Below are 24554 nucleotides of genomic sequence, written 5' to 3'. Positions count from 1 at the left end.
ATTTATTTGAAAGCTTAGAGTCTGAACTTTACAGTGAATGTAGCCAATTTGAAAAACTCCTAATTATTGCTGAGTTATTTGCTGATAAACAGAATATTTTTTTTCATAATCAATAAAATACTTTTTTGTACTATGTACTGCAATGTGTCAAAAACTTCATACATCTCATGAAACATTCAAAATTAGTTGAAAATGGCACTTCATTTTTTACAGCATATTATTACAATTAAAATGAGCCTAAATGAACTTAATCTATTGCTTTTATGACAAGATATTCTTCATGGTGATATAAAAAATGCCCATGAGGGGGCGTCAAAGACTCAACAAAAATGATATCTTGGTTCCAAATGCTGTAACTTTTGATTCCTTTATCCAATCACCACAACATTTTATCCAGATGCAGCTCATATGTAGAGGGACTTTCAGCAGTTTCTCGGCAGGAGAATGTCCAAATGTAATGTAATTTATATTTTACAATTTTTTGAAAAGTGTTCTATCAAACGATACCTACCTTTTGACTCTCCTTATTAAAGTTTTGGAGTTATGAGTCTTTAGTTTTGTGTGTGTCACTCAGACAAAACTCTAAAAATGCCTTAGTTTTTTGTTCTTAATTGCTGTTGCCAATTTTGAATGAGTTACTGTTCATTGAATTTTACAAAAAAATATTTTAATGAAAATGTTTATTATAAAAGGTTAATAAAATTTTTTTGATGACTGAAAGAATTTAATTTTTATTAAGTTAGAATTAAAATAATGGGTAACAAAATGCTTTCCATTTGTTCTCTTTCTAATGCAATGATCAGGTTTGACCGTATTATAAAGTAAAACTGGCACTTCAAATTACCATTTAAATCAACCAAACAAATAAAAAACTTGACAAAAATAGTCTTTGAGAATCTCTTATTATATATTAAAATCCACAACCTGAAAAACAATTAGAATTCACAAGCCTTTCTACAGAGAGCTGTAAATCCATCTAGTGGTTACAATATGATATTGCATGATAATTATGCTCACTACATCCACCAGATGGCACCAATCTGACTTCAAAAATAGTTTTCTATAGGCCTAGTCTCTACTTTAGCCTGAAATACAGCATTCATTAAAAAAATAAATAAATGTCTATTATAGTCAATGGAAAAAAATGGATCATAATAATTGCATAAATATGAATTATTATCATAAAATTCTCTCAAAACACCAAAGAAAAAAAAATATTGAACAAAAATACATTTCATTCATTTTTGACCCGAAGGTCCTGAGTGTGACCCCATAAATGAAGAACCCTAGAGGGTTAAAGCTGCTGACAGTCGAGTGCATGAAGTGGCCAATGTGTTCAAAACACTTCCGGAAACTTAAAGTGCTCTTTTTCTTTTTAGAATAGTGCGAACAACTCGCACTATGTATTCCACAAAACGGCGTAGAATAGTGCACAAGTACTTGATTTGGGACGCACCTATAGACTAAACAGAAACAACATCCGGTTCACTCCTTGCTGGTCATCTTGAGGAGGTTCTGCTTGTCGATCTTGAAGAGCCTCCACCCTTCCTCCAGAGACAGATCTGACGCCCCGCGCCGCTTGTAGAAGTCGATGGCGGACATGTTCCACTTCGCCACGATGAAGTGTATCCTACTACACCGAGTCCTGACCGCCGTCTGCAGGAAACCATGATTGGGAACACTGATTTAGTACAAGATATACTGCCATGAGGAAGATTGGAGAGGCTGTATAATGTTAGATCATTAACCTGGGTATAATTATTGTAGACTTTGAGCTTTGATACACTTGTGGAAAAGAATTACACTTAGTATACTTTTACGGAGAAAGAAAACTGAATGTAATGTCTTCAAACTGATTGAAATTAAATTAATTGCGATTAATCGCATCTAACATAAGAGTTTGTGGTGTGTTATTTGATATTATTTCAACATCGTCATTACAAATGTGAAATTGCAAATTAGTTTATGCAAGTTTCAATCAAAATAACACTTAAGTACATTTTAGTGAAGTTATATATACACACACATATATTACATATTTACAAACTTTTAGGTTAGATGTGATTAATCGATTTGACAACAATAGTTTAAATTTATATTTAATGCAATTAGTTGAGTGCTTTTTTTGACCCATGTAAGCACATCTTAATATGCGATTTCATAATAATTATTTCTACTGTTTTTTAAATATTGTTAAAATGTACTGACTAGCATTTATGGTAAACTAAAATATACTTTGATCAAAAGTTGCATAAACTAATTTGCAATTTCCCATTTGTAATGACGATGTTGAAATAATATCAAATAACACACTACAGTTAAAATTATAGTTTTACTTTACATGTGCTTCAGTGTGTTAGTCAACACATCAAATCAAGTGCACTTCTTTAAAGCACAACAATAGATTATTAAAACGTAATGAATTAAAATGTACTTAAAAGTAAAACTATTGCAAAGTGCACTTCTAAAAGTGTGTACTCTCTTTAAGTACATTTAAGTGGCCCTTTATTTCATTTAAATTATATTATCTTCAAGTACAATTAAAAAAATACACTTGTAAGATTTGAAGTACACTACAAGTGCACAATTAAGCGCACTTCTGTTTCACAAGGATAACTATGCGCTCTAGCAACACACAGGAACAGCTCACAGAAATAGATGCGGTTGATCTTTAGGTGTTATAAAGGAAATTACCTCACTCAGTTTCTTCAGGATTTCAGAACCGATCCCAAAGCCTAATTTGAGCAGAAGGAAAAGTGTTACATCATAAATCTGACCATTTGATTTCCCAAATGCATACGGTCACATTCATACCCCGATACTCCTTCATGACATAGAAGTCCTCCAAGTAGAGCAGTTTTCCAATCCAGGGGTCATAGGTGAAATAATACATGGCAAAGCCAACGATCACATGACCTGGAAAAAAAGGTTCAATCACTCTATTGTTTGCAGGAAGAGAATGCATTTTGTAGCCACTTCAAAATCACAGATAAGACGGATTTTACACGGAGACAAACGCTGTTGGTTTGCGATTTGCTGAAATTAATTTCGGGTGGGATTATTGGCATCACAACCCTCACAGTCACCACAGTCACGTCATCCCAGGTGTCAATTTTTTGATTAATCTGTCACTTCACTTTTTCTTTTCACTTTTATTGTGTTGATTTGAACATTTATACCACACTGCAAAAAATTATTTTCCTTAGTATTTTTTGTTTTCCTGTACAAATATATATGTCGTGTCGTGCAAACATATAGGCCTATATATATATATATATATATATATATATATATATATATATATATATATATATATATATATATATATATATATATATATAAACATAATATAAATTATATTACACAACATTGTTTTAAAAACTTAAACTTTATATGCGTTTTGACAGTTCTTTTACACAACAACGGTGTTTTGTGGGCCTGAAAACGCAAGTTTTTGAAATCGATACCGTTATTGTCACGGTTAAACTACAAAAGCGTAAATTTGTGCATGTGCATAATGTGCGTAGTGTCATTGTCGTGTAAACATACCCTTAACTCAAGATAGATATACTTGAGAAGCTAAATGTTATAACTTCTTGTTTTCTGAAAAATGTATCAAAATTTAGTACGTTTATGCTTAAATATTTCCCCGCCATTGACAGAATCTTCCGGCAATCCATGTTTTCCCTGTTATACGGTAGGGGGCGCTATTACACATCTTCTGAAAGAGTACTGAATGTTAATATCTTAAGCCATTTTGCTTCTCAAGTAAACAATCTTAATTTACGAATGTTAAAGGGATAGTTCACTTTGAAATAAAATTTTGATATGTTTTAGCTTACCTCAAGGGCATCCAAGATGTAAGTGTCTTTTTTTCCGCAGTAGTTTCAATTTTGATATTTTTAGGCCAAACCGTTCTTGTCTGACAGTCATATCATGCAGGTATACGGCCACTGTCTCAAAGAGCAAGCACAGAGTCCAAATTAAAACAATTCCACATCGTCCAAATTAAACAATTCCCCATCGTAAGTACACATTGATGGCCTAAGACACGAAACGAGCGGTTTGTGTGAGAAAACGAACAGTATTTATATCGTTGTTATCTCTTGAAAACAGCACACGTCCAAATGATCTGACGGCGCGGGCGCGTATAGTTGTATACACTAGATGGCGCCTTGGCTATGGTTTCGTTCCAATGAACTGCAGTAGCCAAGGCGACATCTATGTATATATCTATACCCGCCCGTGCCCTCAGATCATTTGGACGTGTGCTGTTTTCAAGAGATAACAACGATATAAATACTGTTCGTTTTCTCACACAAACCGCTCGTTTCGTGTCTTAGGCCATCAATGTGTACTTACGATGTTTAATTTGGACGATGTGGAATTGTTTTAATTTGGACTCTGTGCTTGCTCTTTGAGACAGTGACCATCGACCTGCATTATATGACTGACAGACAAGAACGGTTTGGCCTAAAAATATCAAAATTTAAAAAACTACTGCGGAAACAAAGACACCTACATCTTGGATGCCCTTGAGGTAAGCTAAAACATACCAAAATTTTATTTCAAAGTGAACTATCCCTTTAAGATATTTATACCAGAAAAACAAGACAAAGATACTGATTAAGAAAATATATTTTTTTGCAGTGCAGTAGAGTAGGGTTGGGAATCAAAACACGCTAGAAAGACTATCATGACGTTCATTCCTCCACAGATGTAGATGGAATATAGTTATAAAATAAAATATCATGGCAATTAGAATCGTTTCCCAAACATTTGCCCATTAGTTCCTCCTCGGAATTACTAAAAGATTCATCAATGGAATCGATCATTGTGAGTATGGTAACAAATCCATATGATCCATCTGTAAGAAAGTTGTTAGTTTTGGGCATATTGTTGTGTGTGTAAGGCTGGTGACGTCCCAGCTGTTATGGGCCTTACCTCTGGTAATATCTGCCAATAAGGGCCGTGTATTATATTTGAATTAGTTTATTGTTCTGACCCTATATTTTTTCTTGTTTTAAGCATAAACTCACTTCTTCAAGGAAAAAATAAGACTTAATATCTTTAGTAGTTTAAGAATGTTTAGATAATTAGTAGTTTTGCACTGGAATATTGAGTACAAAAATAATTTTTTGGAGTGTGCATAATTATAATGTTCCTAAAATCTCATTTTTGTGTGAACTAATACGTAACATGGGCACAGCAATGCAAAGTGTTACCAAACACTGTTTTGCGTCATTATGCACAGAAACCCATTTGGTAACCCAAGCGTCCGTGAGAGTTTAACACACTCCTGGTGTGCTCACTTCAACCTGATTTGGGGGGGAAGAAAACAAAAAAGCAGAACAACAACACAACACAAAGTGCATTGAAACGCAGAGTTTGTCCAGGCTCAGTCTTACCGTCGGCGCTCTGGTGCTGTTTAGGCACTTCAGCCACTATACAGTGATAGAAGGGATGATCTCCGAAACCGTCCTCCAGGAGATCTACAGGAGCAAAACAGCAATTACAAGACCGTAACAGAAGCTGCAAACTCTGAAAGTTATCGCATTTACACTGCCGTTCAAAAGCTGGAATAACAAAAAAGCTTTAAAAAGAAGTCTCTTCAGCTCACTTTTGATCAAAAACACAGTAAAAATGTGAAATATTATTACAATTTAATATAGCAGTTTTCTATGTGAATATATTGTAAAATGTAATTTATTCCTTTGATCAAAGCTGAATATTCAGCATCATTACTCCAGTCTTTAGTGTCACACACTGTAAAAAAATATTTGTTAGTTTGACTAAAAAAAGTAAGTTACCTGGTTGCCTTAAAATTGAGTTCATTGAAACTAAAAATGTTTTTACAAGTGATTTTGTTGTTTCAACTATTATTTTGTTATTTGAATCAAAGATTATTTTTTAACTTAAGTTGTTTCTTGTCATAACTTAAGATTAAATATTGTATCAACTTATTCAAGCAATCAAAGGGATTAAGTTAACTTACAAATTTAAGTTCACTCAACTTAACTTAATATTATATGAACAAACTATTTTAAGTTAACTCAACTTAATCTTAACTACATATAGTTTGTTGTAACAAGTTTACACGGTTGCCTTAAAATTATGAGTTAAGTCAACTTCAACACAACATGACAGATGCTTTTTTTGTTAAAACAAATTCTGGAATAACAGAGCAAACAGGATACAAGCTGCTGCTATAAATGTCAAGCATGTGTGAGAATAAACAAATATCAGTGCTGTGATGACATTAACATCAGCTTGAATTAAGTGCAATAGAATAAAAAATAAAAAAAATGTATCTGTTCAATAAAACAAAACAAGTATGGAGTATGCGAGTATGTACAACCTCATAAAGTGAATGAAATGAGAAAACTGTTGACAAGCAAACCACAAAATATCAGGCCACTATTCATAACAAATCTCAACGAATATTAAAAAGCAATTCTCAAACAACATTAATAGGGTTAGTTCACCCAAAAATGAAATTTGTCATTATTCACCCTCATGTCGTTCCAAACCTGTAAGACATTCATTCGTCTTTGGAACACAAATTAAGATATTTTTAATGAAATCTGAGCGCTTTTTGTCCAGCCATTGACAGCCTATGCAACTACCACTTTCAAGCCCCAGAAATGTAATAAAGACATCATAGAAGTAATCCATGTGACTCCAGTGGTTTAACCTCAAGTTTATGAAGCGATGTGAGTGCTTAGTGCAAAAAATATATATATTTACAAAATATTTATCTATCAAATTTTTTTTTTTTTTTTTGTGCAAACAAAGCACTCACTTCATAAACTTGAGGCCGAACATGCCTCGCCTCCAATTTTCATGAGCACTTTTTGGAGTACTTCAAATGTATATTTGACCTCCTTGGGCTAAGTGATATTCAGAGCATAAAGAAGCCCCATTAGTACAGCAAAGGCATTTGACACGTCCTTTAAGCCATCAAGCACAATCTCCTCCTCTAACACCACAGCCACATCAATTATTTCCTTTGGGAGGAGCTTTGCAGTGTTCTCCTCTGTGACCACCAAGAGTCCAAAATTCATCCCCTTCACCACCTCTTCCTCATCAGTTGGCTGATAAGAGAAAAAGGAAATTACTATGAATCATAAAATTACAAAATTACAAAGCATTTGTAGGTTAACAATGAATGAGTTTTAAACAGAGGCGAGCCTGCATAGTCCATAGAATCTATAGTACAATTAATGGTAAATGTTCTTTAATGTTTTAATTATTTTAAACCAATAATACTTTAATAAATTTAGGTCTTGCCAAGGTCAGTTTAAAATAGCTTAAAATTATTTCAGTTACTCCAAATAACTTTACATTCTACATGGGGTAGACCCCCTCCCCTGAAAAAAAGAAAAGGCATTGGCCAAACCCAGAAAAACAAAAACAAAAACAAAAACAGATATGATACTAATAATGTCACACAAATTATTTTACTGAAAAACTAGAACTTTCAGCTTTGCAGTCCAACAAAGTGCAATGTGTCAATTTTCACTGTCAGGCCAGTGCAAGCCAGGGCAAACAGCGTGCCGGGAGAGGGCCAATAGCCTCGGACCTCGAGCACCGAGGCCAAAATCAAGTTGCGTTTCCACTTTCAGGCCAATCTCCACAGTGATTCCCTCAAACCCACCCTTAACATGGCTCCATAGAACAACATCAGACAACCCCACCATTTCACCAGCTGACTTAAAACTAGCTAGATCGCAAAATGAGCATGACAGATGCAAACGTTTGGTCTTTACTTAAAGACTTGAGATTCTAGTATCGATATTTGACCAGTGTTTTACAATAGAAATGTTACAGTGACATTAACTTATTAATTTGTGTCAGGAGTGCTTATCAATCATGCTGAATCAAATTATAAGATCTGAGGAGGTTTTAACGATCTCTCCCGTCTCACTATACTGTTATCCTTTCTGCTAGAGCAAGAGGGAGCTCACGAGCAGAAAACAGGAGTTATTAGTTATACAAGACTCCCGGAGTAAGTGCGTGTTTTTATGACATAGCCTATGTGGATGCATTAGTCTGGTATCAACAAAAGCACAGGGAAGAAAGAGACATAAAAATATGTGTATTTATTATCGCAATGGTTAGCATAAGTAGCTTTTAGCATCACACATATATATATATATACATATATAGAGGTGGGCGATATCTCGATATTTACGATATATCGAGATATTTTTTAAACTCGATATGGATTTTGACATATCGTATATATCGATATATTGTTTATATTTAATAATGATTTCGCCAATTTGCTTGTTTGCCTTCTCTGTGCTGTGCTCGCCCCCGCCCTCCTTCGCCTCCTTGCTTTTGTTCCCCCTCCCCTCGCGTGTTGTCTCATTCAACCAAGTCCCCCGAGTCCGGTCAGGCACATCAATCTTTCCCCGCCCAGCGAGTGCTTGAAGTGCGTCAGAAACAGCGCACGCGCGATCAGTTGTTGTTGGTAATTTTTTGTGTAGCGTCGCCTCTCGCCGCATTGCTTTTGTTTGAGGGCGCACTCACACTTAACATGCTCCCCTGTAGAAACGGGCCTGGCAGCTCGCGCAAGGTCTAGACACAATGAAAGTTTCCTGATTGTGACGGATGGCCGAATTTACATGACACATTATAAATTAGCATTAGCCAAGTTACCTATTCTGCTATATACAGTGCCAAAAAGAAGAGAAGAGGATAAAGGTGGATAAAGACAGAGGTAAAGTGATGCAATGAATGAACAGTTTATCTAATTGCATAGTAGTAAGATACTGTAATTTAATGGCAGTTATTTTTACCTTAAACTTTATGCTAGCAGTTGTTCTGAGTTCTCCAGAGGCCCCAGACAGTGTGATTTTGTAACAATCATGTCAATTTTTAGATGCATTTTTATCACTTTTTTTAAAATTAATGTTTTACTCTACAGTTGTGCAGTTTTTGGGGGATATATGGCTTTTTTTTTTTTTTTTTTTTTTTGCAAAAATTAGTAATGATATTTCTATACAGGTTTATTAAAAATAGTGCAATATGTATTATTTCTTCCTTTGTTTTACAGTTAAATTATTATTTTTGTATACAGGGATTTTTTTTTTTTTTTAAATGTTGCAGAAGCACTTTGTTCCTACATGAACAGCCTACCTATTTGCACTTCAATAAAAAAAGACTTTGTGGTATTTGGCATATTTGTTTTAGCAGTAGTTTTTGGTGGGTTATTTTTCCTGTAAAGATATCGAGATATAGCAAAATATATCGAGATATATTTTTTGCTCCATATCGCCCAGCCCTATACATATATATATATATATATATATACCTCATACAGTGATCAGAATCTCCATCGAATCGCAACACTCGCTGAAAGTGAGTTTTGAACTGAAAATTGCTAAAATTGTCTTAAATGTTGAAGTTAGCTGGTAGCCTGATAAAATAGCATGATAAATTTATTTTATAAAATAAAAAACTTCCAAAAAGCTCTGGTCATTTGCCCCGAGGAAGCCCAGATGAGGCCTGATCAAGCCCTGGAAGTGACAGTGGAAGCGCGACTGGTCTTGGCACGCAATAGCATGCTCGATTTTGGCCCGATAGTCAAAACACGCCTATGCTGTTGCATGGAAATTTTAATTAATCAGGCATGTGACACTGGAACCATTTCAAAAAATAAATTAACATTTACTTATCATCTTCAAAAGACTGAATCAGGGTCTTGAGTTCTCCAATGTCTTTGGCTTGGTACAACCGCAAAAATCCTTTCAGGTACTCATCAAGCCCATGGAAAAAGGTCGCCTTAAGGTCTGTGGACACTATGCGTCGAAATTCTGCAGCAATCTAGTAAAATGCTAGTAAAAAAAAAAAAAAACACCTTTTCAGTTTTCAAAAGAGTATGTAAACGTGCAGATTGGCCTGTAGTTTTGGTAATGGTTGTCTGCAAGTTAGACCACTGTTGTGCTTACTGTGTGAAGAGTTTTGAAAAAGTAAACCAAGTATGGAGAAATGGGTTCTAAAGATAAAAATAAAGTGTTTTAAGTTTTAGAATAGGTAGTTAAAAAAAAAGACGCTTTATAATGCAAGGCAATAGCCGTATTACAACAGTAATCCATGTTTTAGTAAAGAATGATAACCTGTCTCTCGGTAAATAAAGCAGGCCATCTGCTCCTCACATATTTAACCTGTTTAGGATCTGTTCACTCATAATCTCTAAAATGTAAAAAACGTATAAAAGGCTCATGTGTGAAAGCAACTACGTTAACATTAAACCACTAACGTTAACGTTATATTAAAATGGACTCAATGAAAACGGGTCAACGAAAGAGGACGACATTTCTGAGGCAAAACTATAATAAATTTAAACCATTTAAACAATTTTCGGACTTTTTGCCGCCTAGTAAACACATTAAATTAATCTTAGACAAGTTGAGATTAAATACTTACCATAAACAGCCTAGAAGAAAATGGCGCCTTCCCGATCAGCTGTGTTCCAAGTTAACTTACGTTGTGTATTGGCAAACATGTTCAAAAGCTCAACACGTCTGAAATATCACATAAAAAGATTAATTTAACACTTAGCCTACTGCTTAAGAAGCATAACAGTTCAATCTCTATTACTTATTGCCTTTTCCTTCTCTTAAGGTAACTTAACTTAACCTGAATGCATTATATTTTAAAACGGGCACTATACGCATTCGTGTTTAATCAAGACGAAAATGAAAAATAACTAAAATATTATTATTTATCGGGATTATTTTAAGGTTGAAATTCACTAACAGCCTTACTAAATTGTAAAGATAAGAAACACACTACTTTAAAATAACCTCAATGGAAACTTCAGGAATTTCTGAGGCAAAATTATTACTTATAGATTTAAACCTTCTTCTGAATTTTCGCAGCCTAGGAAATAAATTAAATTACCCTTAGACAAAAACAGTCTATTAAGACATTGAATTTTAAAATTACTTACCATAAACCGCCTTTCCTTGCTTCTGAAGAAGCTGAGGAGAAAATCGCGCCCTCTGGCGCATGCGCAGGGAAAATTAAGTCTAGTGAACTATCTATTAGTAGAATCAACTAATGTTTTTATTTTATATCAGTGCATTGCTGCCAAACCATTAGTTTAATAAACCTTAACTAAAAATGTTTTGTTATCTGAACAACATTAGTGCATCTAAGTTGATTTGACAAAAGAAAATATGTTGTGTTAACAAATCATGGAAATATTTTTTACAGTGCATGATCCATTAAATCTTTAATTTTAATGTTTTACCATATTACAGTCTTTACTGTATTTTCATTAAATAAATGCAGCCTTGGTGAGCAGAAGAGACATGTTTCATCTTAATTATTCCAGACTTCTGACAGTCAGTGTACTTACCTTCTTCAGTCAGAATAACTTGATCTTCCATTTTCTCAAATTTTGCTAGTTCCTAATACAAAAGATATTCAGGTTAAAAATTATGAAGTTAGGATTACTAACTAGTAGTGCTGTCAAATCGATTCATCGTGATTAATCGATTCGACAGCACTATTAACTAGTACTGAAATTCTTCAGATCTCAACATCGCATTTGAGCTCACAAACACATCTTTATCGTCAGTATCTTGTATTAACACAGCATCAGTCAGGTTTAAAACTGAGTTTATCACCTTTATGAGTCGCAGTATGTCAGACACGTCCTTGGGCTCGGCTTTCCGTAATATAAAATTGGCCATTTTCTTCTTTTACTCTTTTTTCCTTTGCACACTAGTCCTCTGTACACTGAAAAAAAAAATGATTCATTGAATTTAATAAAAAGAAATTATCGTAAGTGGTTGCACACAATTGATTTTAGCTACATTTAAACAAATTCATTAAGTTACTCACTCAATTTTAGTTCAGCTTAATGCATTTGTTTAGATGTAGCTAAAATCAACTGTGTGCAACCACTTACCATAATTTTTTTTATTAAATTCAACTAATAATTTTTTTCAGTGTAGGCTATGTGAAAAGTAGTAAGATTTGTTTCTTCATCCGCCTCTCAGAGGGTTGCCCTCAGCTACAGGTCAGAGATCGGCTCTCTCTCGCTTGGAAAGGCATCCAGAGGCTGTTCTGATGATGTTTCAGTCGGGACGGTTCCTCCTTTTATTGATGCTCAAATGGGGCGGAAACTTTCAGGCCACTCCCAGTGTAATATAAACTGGTTCTTCCTGAAAATTAGTTTATGAGCACAAGATCTTGCAGGCATGTATCTGTGCAAAACACTACTGGGTGTTTCCCAATCAGTGGGGCATTTCAGTTCATGATGGGCACTTTCAATGGTGTTACCTCATTTGCTCTAATACACTGGGGGGCCCTCATGATGTCTTTTGAAAAATTGTAGTTTGAAAATTGGCACTAATTGGTATATGCCCATTTTGGTTTTGCATGTGAGCTTCTCAGTAGTTAATTGATGCTTCCTTATTAGAGAGAAAACACAAGGGCCCTGTCCCAAATGGCACACTTCCTGTGCACTTTCGGTCTTGTGGACTTACAATGGCTGCCGCATGCGCGTGTCCGTTAAGTCTGTGAGACCGCAGGGTGTCCCATTTGTCATTTTTAGATCTCAGAAGGGTGCTCGCGAGTGCCCCCATGTGGTCGATTTGCGCCCTTGATGCGCACTTTTGCCGAGCCCGCACTGATGCGGGCTCCGCAGCAGACTTCTTCCCGACAGTCAAAGCGGCATTACGTCACAAAAGTGCGGACTCAGAGGAAGACCGCGAGTGCTTAAGGTTCGATTTGGGACAGGGCCAAGCTGCGTCCTATATGGAAGTCTTGTGTGTTTGACATGCATGAACTCTCTGAGTTTAAAAAAATGGTGCATATAAAGTATTTCTGTTTTAAGCATGCTTTTTACTTGCATTTTATTTATTGTTACTAAATCTACTAACATACATTAATTTTCAAAGGAAATAAAGTGTTGAAATAAATCGCACAGATAGCATGGGGACATTGCCCGGCTTCTTATTGAGACGTAGGGCCCTATTTTAACGATCTGAAACGCAAGTATCAAGCAAGTGTGCAAGTATCAAGTAACTGTGTGGGCGGATCTCGGGTGTTGTTGCTATTATACCGGCGGGATAAATGACTCTTGCGCCCGACACAAATCTAAAATGGGTTGGTCTGAAGTAGCTTCATTATTCATAGGTGTGGTTTGGGCGTAACGTGAAATAAACCAATCAGAGCGTCATCTCACATTCCCTTTAAGAGCAGGCGCGCTTTTTCTATATCATAACGGCGGATTTGCCAGGCGCACGCCAGGAGCGGTTCACAGCCGAGGAGACCGACATTCTCGTCAGGGCCGTAAAACACAGAGAAGTTACATTGGGGAATGGAGAAACACACCCAAATTAACTTCGGTTAAACAGGCGTATGATAATTTGGGTAAATGTGTAAGCTAGATGTATGCTTTTATCTTTATCTATCTATCTATCTATCTATCTATCTATCTATCTATCTATCCATCTATCTATCTATCGTAATAATGTATGATTTGCAAAAATGAAAACTGCTGCTTCTGTGTAGATGAGAGAATCAAAGTGTATGCGCGTTGTGCACACGCTACATTGATTATGGCCAAGCATACACCCTTAAAATAGCATATGAATAACATGCGCAACGCGCCACTGACTTTAGACTAGATTTTTTCGGTTAGTGGCGGAATTGTTTTCTGAAACTGCAAAATAGCATGAGGGAACGTTTGCACCGGAACACGCCTCCTCTTTGCGTTGAACCGCCCCCGGGAGCGCAAGTGTATTTCTTAGTTAACCGACGTGCGTCTGTGGAGGGAAAAGTTAGGGTGCAAGATAGGGCCCGTGGTCTGGGAACCACATGTTCATTTTCTCGTATTTGAGGCGTGGTTTACGAATGCCCAGAGCTGTTTATTGGGCGCTACGAATGTCTATCAAATGCGCCTGTACATAGCTCATAGCCAATCGTTTCAATTATACCAGATGACGTATGTAGAGCGACAGAAATTCGACGAGGAAGAAGACGAAATAAACTTGCGTTCTAAACTACTTAGAACACTATCTAAGGCTGCATCGAAAGGTAACTTCGCGTCTGCTGCCATGTTGGATCCATAGATATAAACAAACTGCTTCGGTGTGTCGCATAGACGTCGTCATCGTCTTGCTGCTCCCTCCCCGTTCTGTGATTGGTTCCCTTTTTGAGGGGAAAATCTGGTCCATGGTGTCCAGGCTGCCTAGCAGCGTGAATAAAATCGAGCTGCGCGCAAGGCAGCATGGGGAAACCCAGGCTATGGGGACATTGATACAATGTTGAGTTTTGATCCAAACCATAATTTTGGTTGAGACTGACATTTCAGTGTTTAAAGTGTGTTGGATCAGCATTGAAATTTTGATGAAAGCCAACAGCACACATGGGTGGAGACAGTGACATTGAACTAACAGTGATTTGTAGTTTATGAGCACAAGATCATTCAGGCATGTATCTCTGCAGAACACTAGTGGGTTCAGATTCAGTGGCAGCTTGGTTTAGGGGTGGGGTGGTTTAGCAAGTCTGTTGAAAAATGGTTGAAAAACATTTATTGTAGTTTGGAATTGGCCACTGATTGATATTACCGTTGATTTTTGGTTGAAATCTCAACATTGCTTCACCATTAACTGAGGGTGCAAGAGTGATGCAAAAACAACATCACTTTGTAATGTTGAAGCAATATTAACACTATTGATTTGTGGTTGAAATCTGAACATTATTTCAATATTAACCGAGGGTGCAAGAGTGACGCTAAAGCAACATCACTTTCTAACGTCATTTCAATGTAATCAGCGTTGACGCATCAACACTGACTCAACATTTTTTCAATTGTTACATGCTATCTGGGGTATGATTATTATTGGTCTCATCTTCAATTGGTTTAGCTCTTGCTCTACCTCCTCTTCTTCGTTCAAATGTAGAACTACTACTGGTGAACGGCCATTCAGGAATAAATTTGAGGCCTGTTACTTGTTCATCAATGGATATTGGAAGTCTTTGGTATGCCACTCAGCCAGTTTGTACTTTAGAGCTAAATGGTGTCAAGGGTACCTTTGATTATCCAGAGTAGCTCATTTTGGTTATCTATCTTCTGCCTGCAACCCCCCCGCACAACTATAAGGTACAGTTCTTCTGCACAGCTCAATCTCTGGATTTCACACCTTGACAAGATTTGAGGCAGGCTTCTTGAGCCTGACGTCCAATTATTTAGGGTACTAGCCTTTCAGATATTTCAGTCTTGAGGCATGTATCCACTGGGGCTGATGGTCTGTCACTCCCATCCTTGTGACTGCTATCACAGTGGCTGGACCCAGGTACTTCGGTTCTCCCACGTCAGGCTTCTAATGAGTACCTGCTCTCCAGGAACAACATCATGAGTTGGACTTTCTGCTGGCATAAGAAGAGACAAATAAACATTAGCATTAATTTAATCTAATTTTCTACCAGCGCTGTTAATCATGTTATGACGGCTTCCAAGCCTCCTGTGGAAGAGACGAATCTATCATCAGTATCCATAAAGATGACAGCTTGGTTTTTTTGCAAATGAGTCATTTCTTTCAGCAAATATTGCTATTATTCTTTAGACCAACTTTCTGCCGACTTTGGAAGCTTATTCACAGATGGAAAACCTTTCAATTAGTCATTCATTAATGATTCAGCGCTGTTTAAATTTAAAGCACATTTACAGCACATATAATATATGCCTTTATTCTTAAAATTCATGCATTTTAATTTCATGCTTCATACCTTTAAGTAGTATTACTTATGTTGAAATGTATGGCCTAAATGTTGAATTTCATATTGCTCCTATTCTATTGTCATGTATTTGTCTCTTGTTTTGTGTGTAAGCACATGGCCGGTTGTTTTGGGCTATGTGTTGTGTCCTTACCTTGTTTCCTTGTCAGTTAATGTTTTATTAGTGTCACCTGTGACTTGTGATTATGTGTCCTTACCACACCCCTTGGTCCCTCGTTAGTATTGATGTTCATCAGTGTCACTTGTACTCTTGTGATTATGTGTGTAAGATCCCTGTGTTTGTTTCTCAGGGCTTGTTCGTCTTGTTATCATCTGGCTCTGTGAGCTTTGTAATCTGTCTGTGAGTTCCAGTTCATATTTATTGTCAAGTCTACTTATCGTCAAGTTTCTAGTTCCATTTATTTATGTTTGTTTGCCCCATCGTGGGTCCTTGTTTTCCGTTTGTAAATAAACCGTGTTATGAAAGTACTGTCTGCACTTGGGTTCTTATTAGCAAAACGTGACATCTATATATTATTTATACACTTTGTACTATACTCTGTATTTTACTTTACAATTCCCCCAACCTTTGTGCAAGAGGAAATGCAGCAACTACAAATAGGCAATTTGCCCATGCACGTGACACATGGTTGAAACCAGGACCCCCATCTCTACCCCTGAAGCCTCATCAACATGCAAGTAACTTAAGAAACTTTTTGTAAAGATCAGTTCATGCTGAAAAAGCCATAATGGCTTCCTTTAACTCATGGCTTTCACAGTTAGGAGGGACTTTTGTGGTTCATAAGCAGTTTCAGTTGCTTGTCAGGCAGCATTTCACAGCATCTGGAAGGAGTTTTCTTGATCAGTCTCTTAGTCACTGCGTGACCCAAATAGTTCTATATTCTCAACTCTCTCCGCCTCAGGCTGTGTTGGAGTGGTATAGCTGAGAGAACAACAGGAGCTTCAATGTAGCCCTGGGCAAGGCATGTCTTAATGCTTAACCTTTAAAACTGCATATCATAATGCACACAGTAATAAAGATATTAAAAGTGTGTTCATTAATCCTACACCACTTTAATGTCAATTTACTTTACTTCACTCCATTCATGCATGCAAATTATACTTATGCAATCCCGACCAGCTACCTGGCCACTTAATTACGAAAATGATTATTTATATTAATATATTTATATTGTTAAACTGATGGTAATGTACTTCCAAAATTACCTTCTGTCATGTTATTAATGTCCCATAAAGACAAACTAACAAACTTAGTTCCTATTCTAAAGTTTAGAAAATATTTGTAGCATTTCATATATTTGTAATAAATAGTTTTCTTATGCCTAGTTGCTGTTTTTCACAAACTATAAGTAGCAAAAGCTGCGGAAATGCTGAAATATCGCTTCTGAAAATGTCAATGCATCATACTGAAATGCTTTTTTGTATGTTATTAGAAAATAGTAATGTCTAACTAAACTTGTACCTACAAAAATAACACTTTTGTACTTTTCATTGTGTTATACTCTCATGTCCTTACTTTAATGATCTATTTCTTGAATACTTATACACATTATATGAAAGGTTATCCATTTCCTGATTTGCTTATCAGAAACTAATCTGAGAATACTATTCCCCATTTTGTAACTGAGCTGTTTTCGTATTCACATTCAACAGGAAACCAGACAAATTGAAAAATGTTTTGTTCTACTCTGTCTTTAAATTCCGATTAGAAATTTTCATTCAAAGAATGGTCGACCTCACCTTTCTCACCAGTCCGTTTTGAGTCCCTAAATTGTCTCAGAAAACGGCATGGGTTCAAGAATGGACAGTTTCCTTTGCTGATATTTATTTAAAAACATCGCAAAACCTCTCTAGACAAACTACGTTGAAAGAGACTTCAATGAGTCTAGGAAAAACATACAACAGAGGATAAGGTCAGGTAAGTGTCCAATCGCTAACAGAAAAAGGAACACTTACCTGAGGTTTTGTCCTTGCACTTTCTTAGTTCAATTTGCACGATCTGGATCGATCCCGGACGAGCCCCCAAAATGTTCGATAAAATTGGATATCAGAACAAAGTCAATGATCACAGAAGTGTAGTTCATTCCATAGTAAGCTTTATTGTGCCAGTGCTGTAATAAACCCTTGTATGTAGCAAAAGAATACAATATCCAGTCTTGATTCTGTTCTTTGAACTTTTACTGAATCTACTGGTGAACTTGTTAACAACTATTCAGTAGCCGCGCCATACACACATTTCAGTTCCATACACTGTGTCCTCCATCCACGTCATCAGTTACGTCATACACTCAGGCATAACTAATCATCATTCTATTACACGTGCCATAGTTTAGATAGCAAGTCTAGGTCGTAGGCTGAAACCAACAAATAGAATAACAAGCCCATATAGAAAAGAAAGGAGACTGTCAGCTTCACTGAAAGAGTCCAGAGAGACAAACAACTCTATTCATGATTATACCATATGCAACGTTTCTCCTTATGGACAATAACTAGCACGTGTCTTATGAGCATGTGACTTAACAGGGTACAAGAAATGAATAGATAGAGAGAAAAGGAGATGCAAACATATTTATCCTAACATTGTTATATTAATAATTATAAACTGAGGTTGGTGTGTTTAAATGAAGTATCTGTGATGAATTGCAGCAATAGATAACAACGCCACACTGCCATTGATACAGGCGACAGCGGAAATTATTTTACACTTCTATTTGAAACTTCAGATTTTTTAACACAGGAGTGTGATAAAGGCCTATACTTTTATTCATTTTTATAAGTGGGCCAATATAGTCTCAAGTAGTACTGAAATACAAGTATAGCACTAGTACATTGATATTAGTATACTTAATAAAGTTTACTTAAAATATTACGTTTCTGGCCAACAAAAGTTCTTTATTGTTTACAAATATAAGTTAGGAATTTGATACGGTCAAATCAATCCAAGTAGCCAGACACACGTAATTAATATCTCAAAGTGTCTTCTGTGTCTCTGTGCGTGTCATTCCTATAAAAAACAAACAAAAAACAAACAAAAAACAATTACAATACTAATGCATTATTAATATTGTATACATTTTATCAGATCATGAAATCATGACCTTTCCTTTGCTCTACAGTTTGTGCAAAAGGATCACTATAAACTATTCAAAAGCATATATCTGTCATCCAAAGACATCTCAAAACAAATAGCACACATTGTTGGGTGCAGTTTTCACCAGATTTCATTTAATGTTCCTCGTAACCAGTTGTTCCAGTGTGCCGGTTTATGTATCTGTTTGTCAGGTAAGTATGAATCATTCTTTTAATTACCATTTACATATTAACCTATGTTACATACATATTACATACATATTAACGCTTTTACTCAGTGACTTGCATTATTAATATTCTGGGTAGCCTATACATTTTATAAATTCATACAGTTCATGAATTCCCTGGGAATTGAACACATGAACTTGCCTTTGCTGTTTGAGCAACAGGAACACTATACACTATTCAGCAAAAGGTGTAAATCTGTAATCCAAAGTGCCACACGTTTTATGCACATTTTGTCTATGTAAGGTGTTTTGTGTTATTCTTGAAATTAATAGTAAATGAATAGCAAAATACATAAAAGTGTTACTTTCTGAAAACCGAGGATGTATTGAACAGATTATATGAACTATATTATTCTAATATAGAATTTGAGTGATGAGGTGACATAAACAAGGGCCGTCACTCAAGTTAGGATGCCTTTATAAACTAAAACTGCACAAAGCAAGAGTTGACACTGTAGAAGACAGATCAGATATTTGTCATATTTTATATGAATCATTGTTTGTAGGGAATAACTGATAAAAAAGCAGTTATCTTTACTCAAATGTCAGGTGGCCGTTTGTATGCTTTCTTCTGTCATCTTAGCTGCACATGCAATTAAAGGTGTTAAATGTAAAATACAGGAAAACGGTTTACATGTCAGTCAAAATGGTCTCTCTGTCTCAGTGACAGTTCTTGGTCAAAATGAGCAGAAAGTTGATAGTCATTAGGTTACATAGTGTAAGACTGATATTTCACTGAGCTCCAGGTCCAAATAACATCATGAGGGAAGCTGGAAGACAGAATAATGTGAAAGAATGAGTGAAAATAAAATTATATAAATGAAATTTGACATTTAAGCTAACATTATAAACAAACCAAAACATACCATCAATCTTCTCCAGTCCATAAATTGCTGCTGCAAAGATATTCATATTAGTATTATCAGGTCATAAACATGCATGTTATCTTGCAATTATATTAGTAACTTGTAAATCTACATGACAAATACATTATGATATGCCTACAAAACTGAGATGTACAACTTTTCTTTACTCATGCTATGTGCCACTAGAGTGCACTAACCATCGATACAGTGTATTCGGAAAGTATTCACAACTTAATTCGGGTAAATAGCCTAGTCTATGCTATGGTACGGTTACAGTATTGGCCGCTGTGGCTCCCTCAACATAACTCGTGGCCACGACAAATAGATGTCGTTCTCTCAAAATATGAAGTCGTGGCCACGAGAAAAATATATCGTTCCCTCAACATATGATCTCGAGGCTTCTGCTTTGCATCGCGTGGCCACGACATAATGATGTCGTGGCCACGACATAATGATCTCGTGGCCACGACTTAATATGACGTTCCCACGAGATATTATGACGTTCCTACGACTTAATATCACGTACCCACGAGTTTATATGTTGTGGCCACGACAAACATAAGTGAACCGAACATGTCCCCTCCCGGTCACCGTATGCTTATGTGTCTGACTGTACACCTTAACCGTAATAAACAAATCGGTAACACTTTACAATAAGGTTCATTAGTTAACTAGATTAATTAACATTAACTAATAATGAACTGCACTTATATATACAGCATTTGTTCATCTTTGTTAATGTTAATTTCCACATTTACTAATACTTTATTAAAATCTTGTTAATATTAGTTAATGCACTGTGAACTAACATGAACTAACATGAACTAAAGAGGTGATTAAAAAACTGTCATTAAACTATCTGCCTAGGGAGATGATTGAGGTATGAAGAACTGTGAGATGGTGCTTTGATTTCTGTGACCTCTGTGGCATTGCGGGAATGTTGCTCTCCCGAGGCATGCTGTCGCACATCTGACAAGCCACCGTGCGCAACAGAGAACACTCGCCGACAAATTGTGCAGTTGGCTTTATATTCATTTACGCTGACACTTTCAAGCCAAGTATTTGATTCCTCCCACTCTCGTCGGTACTTTTGCATCCGCTTCCATTTCAGCGCTGGACGCGGGGGGGTATCTGGAGCAGCCTCCGCCATTCTTTCAAATCGACTCTCTGCCAAGAGACCCGCCCTCCTCTTACTCTGATTGGTCGTGACCCTGAAACAAACCAATCAATCCAACGATGGCAGCAGCGAGTATTACCCAATCAGGGGCAGAATAGGACGAGTCTTCACAGAATGCCGGTGGGATGATTTGCATGAGAGATGCTGCATTGAAAACAACTCCGAAAATACGGGACAAACCCCATCCCGTATAGACCCCTTCAATATTTGTAAACATCGAACGCCTAGGTTGGGTGCGCGCGCAGCATGGGGTCAGAAAAATGGTGCGGCTATTATAGACCGGCATATTATGCACTGTCTTTGCCATCACAGGAACGGGAGCAGAACCATAATAAACCTGTTTTAGCTAATGGCGATTGTCTGCCTGATTAGAGTCCTGCACGGGTTCGGACGAGTGACCCGTAAAATTTTGCTCAAACGGGTGAAAAATATCCAACTGTGTCGTTGTCGGACACGGGGGAAACACGGGTCTAAACACGCAGGGACGTGCACAGGAATTCTGAGGGGCAGTTGCTCTGACCTGAAAAAAGGGCACCCCTGAAAAAACTCACGGGCTATATGAAGGACTGAGAATAACAGGGTCTTTATTAAAATATATATATACAAAGAAGTAAAACACTGAAATACAGCAGTAACAGCACTCAATCACCTTAACTACTACTAATAATAACACAGATTTTATCAATAATAATGCCACTGACGATTCTGATTATCGATCCGATTCTTTAACGATTCTTCTTGATAGCACTGTGTGGAAAAATGTAGACAGTCATATGCTTTTCAAAAAAAACAAGTGGTTTTATTTATTTTAAAGCTTAAGCTTGAGTAAGCAAACTGTACTTTTTATGTAATTTATGTAATAAATATAACCTTATTGTAAAGTGTTACTGATTAGTTATACACCGATTCAGACGTCTCCTGAGTTCACTGTTGGAAAGATCAGTTGTTTTAACCATTCATTAAAATGAATCGGTTCAAAGGAGTCATTAGTTCGCGAATTGGACGTGTCATGCGCGTTGTGTGATTATCCCAGCAGTTAGGACATGGACACGTCCAAGATTTGTGTCAACACAGAAAACATTTCATCACTGGATAGTTTTTTTTTTTTTTTTTTCGTTTAATTAAAGTTTTGTTTTATGTCAGCTGAATGTCCGGAACGCTTTTCAGACCCAGCGGTAATTCAGGAAAAAAAAATAAAAAAATCTCCGAATGCTCCACATGAAACTTCCGACCGTGTCGATTTATTTTGATTAATATGTGCGAGGGAGAGAGATCAAGACAGCGCTTAGTTTGGAGACGGTGAAGTCTTGTTTACACTTTCGCCTGGCTCTGAAGAGAGAGAGTGCGTGCACGCGACTGGTGTTCTGTCGATTTGTGCTGCCTTGTCGAAAAATGCTACCGTAGCTCGAATCGATAGCAGAGTCTGTCGATTTTTGCTGCCTTGTCGAAAAATGCGCACATGCGCAGAACCAGTAAGTAGCACATCTCGATGGGTAGCATGAATCGACAGAACACCGGCTCTCTCTCTCTGCTCGTTCTTTCAGTTAAACATGCGCCCTAGCTGTCACAAGCGCAGCAGTTCATCTACATTACTCACCGATCAAATAAGACTTTGGCGGGACAAAAATCACTTTGGCGGGCGCTAAATCAAGTTCAATGCAGGAAAATTGCGCGAATTTAACTGAATAGTAGCCTACAGGACCATGCACTCGCACAAATGCGACCACATAAAATTTTAACTCGCACATTCTCAAAAAATGGTCGCAGTCTGGAACCCTGATGATGATCGTTCATTTGTTATACATCGCAAACTCACCTTTCCCGACAACGTTGAGTCGTCACCCGACAACCGCGACAATCTCCTTCTAGGGCCGCTCATGCAGGCTCAGCTCAGGTGCCGGTCGCGTGCAGCGCTGCAGCCACATAGTTTGCCCTTCCCTACTGACTTTCACTTTCGGTGCCCGAATGGAAGTGAATGAGGCTTTGCGATTTTTTATTTTTTATTTTTTTTTTATCTAGGCCTACGTGAAATTCTGCATCCATTGTAGGCCTACTTTTTATTTATTTATTTTTCCCCCTCGGAAGGGCAAAGTGAGTCGAGAAGGGCATATGGGCAGTTGCCCGGGCAACCTGAGCAACCCCCCTGTGCACGTCCCTGTAAACACGGGTTTAAAACAATCACATGCAAACGTAAAAATACATTCATATTTTTAGGAACAAGTCTACAAAAATATGCCTGTATTTGAAGTTGATAAAATAATTTAAAATCCACATCAGTTTATTTGCCCACGCGCCACGCCCTCCCAGGATCTTTCACTTTTAAAAATGCATCATAACCGCGCGCGACCTGCTTGCAGTCGTCGAGATGGATGCTGAGGAGTTGAAGAAAAGAATAGCTAGTGGAGATTGTAAAGTTGTCGACAGTCATCAAAAATCAAGTCCAGTGTGTGGGAGAAATTTGGAGTTATCTGAAGAAAATATTGTGAACGGCGTTGCTGCATTTTCGTGTTGGATAGCCGTAAATGTGGAACTTCATCGCCGAGGAAGCACGCAGATAACTGTGGTAACAAACCAAGCAGTTCTGTCGAACAGTATTTTTTCAAATTTAACACTAAGTATGTGTATTTTTTTTATATAATAAACGGGCAGACTGGGACAATGCTACGATCAAAGATGCTCGTGTTTGTAGTGTTATTGTGTTATGACAGTTATTGTGACAACAACGGTATAGTTAAGCCCTGGTAAGTAAACAGATGTTTTCTGTAAACTGTAGACTGGTTTAATAGTTAGGTGAAGTTCGATATCTGGAATTAATTGTGACCTGTGTTATGCTACTTAGCAGATAGCAGTATCTATCTGAACCATAGACTGTAAAAAAAATAGATCTGAACAAATGTCGTCTATTTTTTTTTTAACGGATGAGATCCTGCAGGAATCTTGAAAAATTTGACTCCACAACTGGTGTGATTTTCACAGTCCACGACGCAACAAGTAGGCATTTTTTCTTGACGAGAAATTCTCTGGTTAACACACAATTCAATGGGATGGAATGAACTTTCTGACCCCGACATGCGCACTTCGAACTTAGAATTTTCCTGTGACGTCGACCGTGAAGGGGTCTATAGATTCAAAACGGGACGCGCTATTTTGTTCTCAAATACGTGACGATTGCGTATTTTAAGGGACGGGTGGCAACCCTATGGTGTACCTATAAACCACATAACATGGTGTCAGAAGCAAAAACTTTATCTTAACGGACGTCTACAAATAAGAGATTACACAGGACGCCGGCAAGTTTTTTTTTTCTCTCTCTTCGCCGATTACCGAAAGTGTGGGGCTAACGCTAATGCTAGCGAGCTCACAGACGGCGACATGAGTCAGTTTCAAGTTTGTCCACCAGAGAAGTTCACATTCAAAGCCGAAGACTGG

At 37.0% G+C, this 24554-nt stretch overlaps 1 protein-coding gene and 1 long non-coding RNA gene across 2 annotated transcripts; both read right to left on the bottom strand.

The window, feature by feature from the left end:
• Positions 1 to 1436: 1436 nt before the first annotated feature.
• LOC308691074 (diamine acetyltransferase 1-like) lies at positions 1437 to 11771 on the bottom strand. Its single transcript, XM_081365946.1, has 6 exons — positions 11643 to 11771; positions 11372 to 11423; positions 5409 to 5492; positions 2815 to 2916; positions 2695 to 2735; positions 1437 to 1656 (listed from the first exon to the last, which is right to left on the bottom strand). The coding sequence occupies exons 1-6, from the start codon at positions 11706 to 11708 to the stop codon at positions 1486 to 1488; spliced, it is 516 nt and encodes a 171-aa protein (XP_081222072.1). The 5' UTR covers positions 11709 to 11771; the 3' UTR covers positions 1437 to 1485.
• A 6075-nt stretch (positions 11772 to 17846) lies between these two features.
• LOC308690806 lies at positions 17847 to 23068 on the bottom strand. The gene is made up of 3 exons (XR_014030198.1): positions 22942 to 23068; positions 19949 to 19978; positions 17847 to 19852 (listed from the first exon to the last, which is right to left on the bottom strand). It is a non-coding gene; the product is annotated as an uncharacterized lncRNA (long non-coding RNA).
• Between the last annotated feature and the right edge of the window lie 1486 nt (positions 23069 to 24554).

Source organism: Scardinius erythrophthalmus (genome assembly GCF_964197995.2).
Source record: "Scardinius erythrophthalmus genome assembly, chromosome: 5".
NCBI classification, from domain to species: Eukaryota; Metazoa; Chordata; class Actinopteri; order Cypriniformes; family Leuciscidae; genus Scardinius; species Scardinius erythrophthalmus.
The sequence above is the reverse complement of the archived record's forward strand: the minus strand, read 5'-3'. Positions and strand labels throughout refer to the sequence as shown.

Excerpts from the sequence above, each read along its gene's own strand:
- LOC308691074 (XM_081365946.1), bottom strand. The coding sequence starts at position 11,708 with ATGGCCAATTTTATATTACGGAAAGCCGAGCCCAAGGACGTGTCTGAC. Across the intron at positions 2,917-5,408 it reads ACAGCACCAGAGCGCCGACG|GTCATGTGATCGTTGGCTTT; the intron begins GTAAGACTGAGC and ends CTTTTTTTCCAG. Across the intron at positions 1,657-2,694 it reads TCCTGAAGAAACTGAGTGAG|ACGGCGGTCAGGACTCGGTG; the intron begins GTAATTTCCTTT and ends GGTTTCCTGCAG.